The sequence below is a fragment of the Neophocaena asiaeorientalis genome, unplaced genomic scaffold (assembly GCF_003031525.2).
Source record: "Neophocaena asiaeorientalis asiaeorientalis breed wild unplaced genomic scaffold, Neophocaena_asiaeorientalis_V1.1 scaffold667, whole genome shotgun sequence".
NCBI lineage: Eukaryota > Metazoa > Chordata > Mammalia > Artiodactyla > Phocoenidae > Neophocaena > Neophocaena asiaeorientalis.
Genome location: NW_020173385.1, coordinates 1,162,639 through 1,169,812, shown reverse-complemented (window position 1 = coordinate 1,169,812; position 7,174 = coordinate 1,162,639). Strand labels below are relative to the sequence as shown.

At 53.2% G+C, this 7,174-nt stretch overlaps 1 protein-coding gene across 1 annotated transcript in view; it reads right to left on the bottom strand.

Moving 5' to 3' along the window:
* Positions 1 to 7: 7 nt before the first annotated feature.
* NALF2 (NALCN channel auxiliary factor 2) overlaps positions 8 to 7,174 on the bottom strand; it is a 120,350-nt gene continuing 113,183 nt past the window's right edge. The window contains exons 4-5 of the mRNA XM_024746601.1: positions 2,184 to 2,355; positions 8 to 1,772 (exon numbers count right to left, since the gene is read on the bottom strand). Of these exons, the coding sequence (XP_024602369.1) occupies positions 1,387 to 1,772; positions 2,184 to 2,355 (558 nt within the window). The 3' untranslated portion in view covers positions 8 to 1,386. The remainder of the gene's footprint in view (positions 1,773 to 2,183; positions 2,356 to 7,174) is intronic.

Below are 7,174 nucleotides of genomic sequence, written 5' to 3'. Positions count from 1 at the left end.
ACTGACTAAACACTTCAAGTCTCTCAACCAAGGGACCACAGCACATCGTCTTTATTTAGCAGGTCCTCTTGCCAGTTTCTGGACTTTCTCCAGCTGGGGGCAGGGGTGGCTGGATTAGGGGACCTGCTACAGGGTGAGGAGCAGTGTAGTGGTTCCACAGTTGGGATAGTAACCCATGGGGTCAGGGATGAGAAGGGATGAATACTCTTTGGTAGGCTGGGGACGGGGACAGGCTGGGCATGGGGGAGGCTCATCTCTGGAAAGCTCTGGGGCAACGCCACCAGGGTTTCCGTCATGGAGGCCTGGGCTAGGACGAGATGGGGGAGTCTGGGGACCCAGGCCAGGCCTGACCCTCTTGGGCTTAAGTCCCTCCTCCCCATGGAGATCAGAAATGGAAACGTCTTTGGCCCCAAGGCCAAGATCTCCAGGGCAAGAGTGGCCCTTGGGAGTATGTGCACCTTCAGACAGATATGGCCCTTCAGACAGCGGCAGTCTGACCATGTGCCCTCAGCCTTCTGTTTCAAGGCCCAAGAACCCAGTCCCTGTGCTCCTTCTCCAGAGGGCTCCTTACGCAACCCTTTCTGATTTGGGGACGTGTCCTCGAGCCTGCCTCAACACTGATCATCTGCCTCCCCAAAGCCAGGTGGTGACAGCCCATTTAGCCATCTCTCTGAGCCCTCTGCTCACCTCTCTCCTCTCCTCTCCCTCTTCCCTATCTCCGCTCTCTCCCGCCACTCATTCTGCACCCCCTTCCTATACCTCATGGCCTAGGGTGCTGGGGCACAGCTTAACCGGGGCCCTGACCTAGCCGCAACTGCGTACACCTCATGTCCCAGCTGGGCCCTTCCCTGTGGCGGCCCCACGTGGGATAAGGTGCGCTGGAGCGGGAGGAGGGCCGCTGCGTCGTCTGCCGTTGCCTGCAGGGGTGTGGGCAGGAGGGAATTAAGGATCGTGGCAACAAAAGGAATGCGGAGGGGGGAAAGAGCTTCTCCCCTCTGTGCCCCCCAACATTCCCTGAAGAGCCAAGGCTGGGTGAGTAGCCTCCTTCCTTGGGGTCAGGGCTCTCAGTGGTGGTGGGCATTTCCACCCCCCACTACCCCCTTTTTTTTGGCTAAGCCCCATAGATGGGGGCCTGGGAGGGGGGCACCTGCTGCTCCTGCCTTTTTCTCCTGGATGAGTTTTGCAGCTCCCTGGGGCCCTCTGGCCGTTCTGTTGGAGCTGCTTTTGGAGCGGGGGTTGGTAGGGGGCGATGTGTGATTGCCCCGTTTCCCCCACCCCCCACCTGGTCCTACACCTCCCATGGGAGGGGCCCCCTCCCCCTCCCCCTGGGGGGGGCGCTGGAGCTGATGTCGGTGTGTGGTGGAGGTCTGATCTCCCTCCTTGCTGTCACTCTTCCCGAGTCAGGCCCTCGTCTAGGGCAGGCAGTGCCTCCAGGCCCGGTCCCCCACCACCCTGGCCGCTGGAGAAGGACACCATGGTATGGAGGAGCATGAGAACAAGGACGTAGAGCCGGATCCTGCTGGGACTGAGGCGGGAGCCCCCAGAGACCGGCAGCAGGGAGGGATTGTGGCTGAGGTGGCCTGGGGGGTCGTGGCGGGGGTGGTAGTGGGGGTACTGTTGGTGGTAGTGGTGGAAGTAAGAGTGGTGGAATTGCTGGTGGTGGGTTTTAGGGGCTTCAGACTCCTTGAACTTCTTCTTCTCCGACTCACAGGAGACCCACTGCACGTCACAGCACTTGGTTTCCGGCCGCTTTGGCGAAGTATCCAGCAACCCTGCCAATGGATAAGCAAGGCGGGGTGGGGTGCTAAGGGGGCTGCTGGCTATGTCCTTCTGAGAGAGGTGATTGTCAAAGCTGGGGCTGCTCTGGTAGTCCTGCCCAAGACTCTTCCCCCTGCCCCTTAGCACCGTCCCTTTCTGGACACATCTTCCAGGGACCCCAGACAGTTTTTCTGGGGTAACTCCCTGGCCAGGTATGTTTTGGATACAGATGGCCACTCTGCTCTCTCCCCCTATTCCACTTTGCCCCATCCCAACCTGGGGCCTCACTACCTACTCCGGCAGCCACTAACCTTCTCCTGACCCAACTTCCCTGTTGCCCTCCCTGCTCCCACAGCCCCGACCTGGTGCCTGCTCTGGGCCCCTGGCCTCCTCCCTCCTCCCTCCTCCCAGGGCCCTGCCTTTACCTGTACAGATAAAGCCAGGGAGCCCTCCGTACACCATTTCCTCATTGTCAGGGAGGATAAAGGGGCACCGGGTCTGCACCTCCAGGCAGTATTGCTTGCAGGGCACCCAGCGCTGGCATTCCTGCTGGGTCACGCTGAAGTATTCTGAGCACAGCCAGGCCTTGTAGACAGCCTGTAGGGAGAGGAAAAAGCATCAGCCCAGGCGCCAGCCCCTTTCCGCTTCAGAGGAGAGGGATGAGGAGGGGTGTACCTGTACTCTATAGGGGGAGGGCACGGTGTGCTCACCAGCCCACCCTCAGGATCCAGGGGGTGGGGAAGAAGGGTTTGGGTCAAGACCACTACCTCCTACCCTAAAATCTCCCATTTCGTAGCCAGAACTCCCAAGCCCCCAATCCGCAGTCATCCAAGACTTTGAATTTGTTCGTTGGTAAAATCACAAAATGACTCCTATATCAGAGCTGGAAGAGGCCCATCCAACCATACCATTTTATAGCTGGTCCCGCGAGATGTCCTGACTTGTCTGAGGTCACCTATATTGAGGTAAATGTCACTTCCATTCAATTCAGCAAACATTTCTTTGGCTGATGGTGTTAAGTTTCTAAACTCAAGAAAAGAGATGGAGAGGATAATCTTTGCTTTACCTCATTAGGGTGTTGTGTAGATCAAATAATATGACACATATGAAAATGTTTTGTAAATTCTATAGTGCAATACAAATGTGAGGGGTTATTTTTAATAAAAACAGGAATCTGCCTTACCAAGCACCACATGTGCCTTCAAGCTCTACTTAACCCATGCTCTGTCCTGTTGGCGTCCGCCCTGGAGTGGAGCAGACACCACATTTCATTTGGAAACTTTGCTTGGCCGTTTCACTTCGTGGGTATACTTCCTGCCCCTCATCTAGCCCACTTCCACCAGGCACTTGGTCCTGGCTAAGAAAGGTTCCCTGCTCTATACTCTTTGGCTATCATCAAGACCAGAGTTCCTCAACGGCGACACTACTGACATTTTGGACTGGATGATTCTTTGTAGTGGGGGCTGTCCTGTGCATTATAGAATATTGAGAAGCATTTCTTGCCGCTACCCAGTAGTTGCCAGTTGCATCCTCCCCCTCCTCATTGTGACAACCAAGAAATGTCTCTGGCCATTGCCAAATATCCCCTGGGTGGGGGGCAAAATCAGCTCCCATTGAGAACCAGTGATCTAACTCCTTGCTACTGAAAGTGTGGACCTGGACCAGCAGCATCGCCATCACTTGGAGCTTGTGAAAAGTGCATAATCCCAGGCCCTGCCCCAGACTTGACAAGTCACACCTGCATTTTAACAGGATGCCCAGAGCCCTGCCCACATCCATTCTTCATATTTTCAGGGGCACCTTCCCATAGTTGCTCCTGGTAGCGATGGTTCTCCGACTTCAGTGTGCCTCAGAATCCGCTGGGACACTCGTTAAAAAGGCAGATGGCCCCCTCCAATTCAGCTTCAAGAGGACTGAGGTGGGCTCAGGAATCTGCCTTTGGAACAAGGGTCCAGGTCATTCTGCGGCCAGAGGCCTTTCAACCACACTCTGAGCAACGTGGTCAGAGCTTCTTACACAGACTTTAAACATTTACACTCAAATACAAATAACTCCACGGTGAACATGGACTTGGGCAATGTAATCCCACGCTGGCCTTTTCCAAAGTGGGGGCAGGGGCGTGGTGATGGGTGGTAGTGGGTTGTGGTGCAAGTTACCCCCCTGAGGAACACAGATTTGATACCATTTTCTATATTATAAGAGGAGTTAAACCACTGGCCACTGGCGTGAAGCAAATAGAAAAGCCGGAAAAGATTTCAGTGAGGGTATGAGTTGAGCTGGGGGAGTTCCCTGGTGGTCCAGCGGTTAGGAATCCACCTTCCAATGCAGGCGGCGTAGGTTCGATTCCTGGTCGGGGAACTAAGATCCCACATGCTGTGGGGCAACTAAGCCTGAGGGCCGCAACTACCAAGCCCACGTGCTCTGGAGCCCAGGCGCCACAACTAGAGAGACGCCTGCATGTTGCAACGAAGAGCCCGCACACCACAACGAAAGATTCCGCGTGCCACAACTAAGGCCCGAGACGGCCAAAAATAAATAAATAAATATTTTTAAAAAAAGAGTTGAGTTGGGACTCAAGGTAGGATTTTAGATGGCACGGGCAGAGATGAGACAAAAGGGAGTTCTGGACCGAGGCAACAGCTTAAGCAAAGGTACAGATGTGAGCACATGCATGGTGTGCTAAAAGAATGGAGAACGGTTTCATATGAATGAAGTGCAAAGGATACCAATCTCCCGTGGATGGACATTTAAGTTATTTCCAGGTTTCCACTATCACAGACAATGCTTTGGTGAGCAGGTCTGTACACACCTCTCTTGAACACTTGTGTTACATTTTATTTATATAAACTCAAGAGTGAAATTATTGGGATAAAAGGTATGTGCAATGGAGTGAGAAGGGAGTGGAAGGAGGTGGAAAGGAACAAGTAAAGGTAAGAGGCAGGGGAAGAGGGAGCTAGAGGGGTAGGAGAGGGGCTCAGGGGTTGGATGGAGTGGCAGTGGAGTCCAGGGGCACAAGGGAGGAGGGGAGGAAGAAAGAGAGGGTAAGAAAGAGTAGGGACTTGGAACGTAAGAAATGGTGGTTATAGCGGGGGTAGGAAAAAACAGCACTGGGGAGGAAGCAGGGGAATAAGAGATGGAGGGTGTAAGGGAGGTAAAGAGGTACAGTGAGGGTGAGAGAAGATGAAGGGTAAGAAAGAGTAGGGGATAACAGGGTGGGGGACAGGAGACGTGGAAGACGGGCTGTGAAGAGGAGGGGTAAGGAAGACGGAGGAAGAAAGAGGAGGGTTCGAGAGCCAGCAGGGGAATAAAGGGGGGTAAAGAAGATGGGAACAGAGGAAGGCCAAGATAAGAAAGAGGGATAAGACAGCAGAAGGAGATGGGGGAGACAGAAAGAAAAGTAAGACAGGAAACAAAAGGATATCCTTAACGCTAAGGGCCCCAGTACCTTGGAGACTCCCCCCGCCCTCCATCTTGTGGGTCCCAGGGCGCCAAGAGGCAGCTCTGTCCACAGCCTCTGCCCCAACCTCTGCAGCCTGGACCCAGAGTCCACCTCCACCCTCACCCTGAATTGTGTGGAACAGCCCAGTCCTCCACTGCTGGGGTTCAGAGGCCCCTGCGCGATTCTCCCTGGGCTCTTTCGGTTTAATATTCCTGCTCCCAGGTGAGGCTGCAGTGGAGGGCCAGCTCTCCTCCTCCCAGGCAACTGCAATTAGCCTAATAGCAGGCGCTGGTGGCCGGGCACTCCCCGCCTCTGCTCTGGGAGAGAGAGAGGGAGTTGAGGGAGGCAGGGCTGGGAGAGGGGTGACCTGACAGTGGGAGGGAGGCCTTTCTCCTTAGCTAGACGACCCTGCCTCAAGCCCCAGGCCCCAGAGTCACCATGGCGAGCAGGTTGCCTGAGGAGGACACCAGGCCTGTGGGTGGCAAGACAGGAAAAGGCAAGGAACTAGTGAGAGGAATGGAGGAAGTAGAGTGACACGGGGCTGAGAGGTAATCCAATTCCTTAGCCCCACATATGGCCAGCTGAGGTCATTGCTGGCCCATGTGCTTTAAAAAGGGGCTGGGGTCCTTCTCAGATGAAAAGTCTGGCTCTCAGGGCTACCACCTGGACGGCAAGCCTGCCTTAGTCTCCGTAGCCCTCTTCCCTAGGCAGGCCTAAGTCACTTGCCCCATCTCATCAGTGTTAGGACTGAGCCAGAGGGGACCGGGTTGCTTGGGCAGTTGCAGGGGACGTGGGCACTCATCCACAAGGATGGGGAAGAGCCAGGAGAGCTGCGTTCGGAGAGCTGTGGGGCTTGCTGGAGGCGGGGCATGCAGGGCAAAGGAAGAAATGTCTCAGAACCAGACAACAGTCGGTTGGGAGACCCTCGGAGGTCTTTTGCTCTAGTTGCTCAATTCTGGCTGCATATTAGAATCACTCAGAGAGTCTTTTTTTTTTTTTTTCCCCAGGTATCTTGCTATTTTATTTTTAACTAGTTTTTTTTAACATCTTTATTGAAGTATAATTGCTTTACAATGGTGTGTTAGTTTCTGCTTTATAACAAAGTGAATCAGTTATACATATACATATGCTCCCATATCTCTTCCCTCTTTTTTAATTTATTTTTTATTTCTTCCCCTAGGTTCTTCATGACATTTTTTCCCCTTAGATTCCATATATATGTGTTAGCATACGGTATTTGTCTTTCTCTTTCTGACTTACTTCACTCTGTATGACAGACTCTAGGTCCATCCACCTCACTACAAATAGCTCAATTTCGTTTCTTTTTATGGCTGAGTAATATTCCATTGTATATATGTGCCACATCTTCTTTATCCGTTCATCCGATGATGGACACTGAGGTTGCTTCCATATCCTGGCTATTGTAAATAGAGCTGCAATGAACATTTTGGTCCATGACTCTTTTTGAATTATGGTTTTCAGAGAGTCTTTTAAAAACGCTTCTGCTTGGCCCACACTGCACTCCAGACCAAGCCAGTCAGAATCCTTGTGGGTGGGGCCCACACATCTAGAGTTTTTCAAAACACCTCAGTTAATTTTAATATGCAGAGAACTTAGCCCTGCTTCATTTTATAGCTGAGGAAACTGAGGCCCAGAAAAGGGGTGGGGGAAGGACTTCTCTACAGTCACATAAAGTAGTGGCAGAGGGAGGAACTTGAAACCCAGTTTCTCGACTCTAACTCCAGGGTTCTTCCTACTGGACCATCCTACCAGTGACTGCATTCCAAACTCAGGGGGCAGGACACATTAGCGTGGGGAGGGGAGGAGAGCTGAGGAGAACCAGGCCTGCTCTTGGCTTTCAGGCTCTTCAAACTCCAGCCCTGGCAGGAAAGCCTTCTTCATCATGCCCTGTCCTCTGAGCTTAACCATCCTGGACCCTCAAGGTAGCAGCAGATGGTGGGTGGGGGGAAAAGCCTT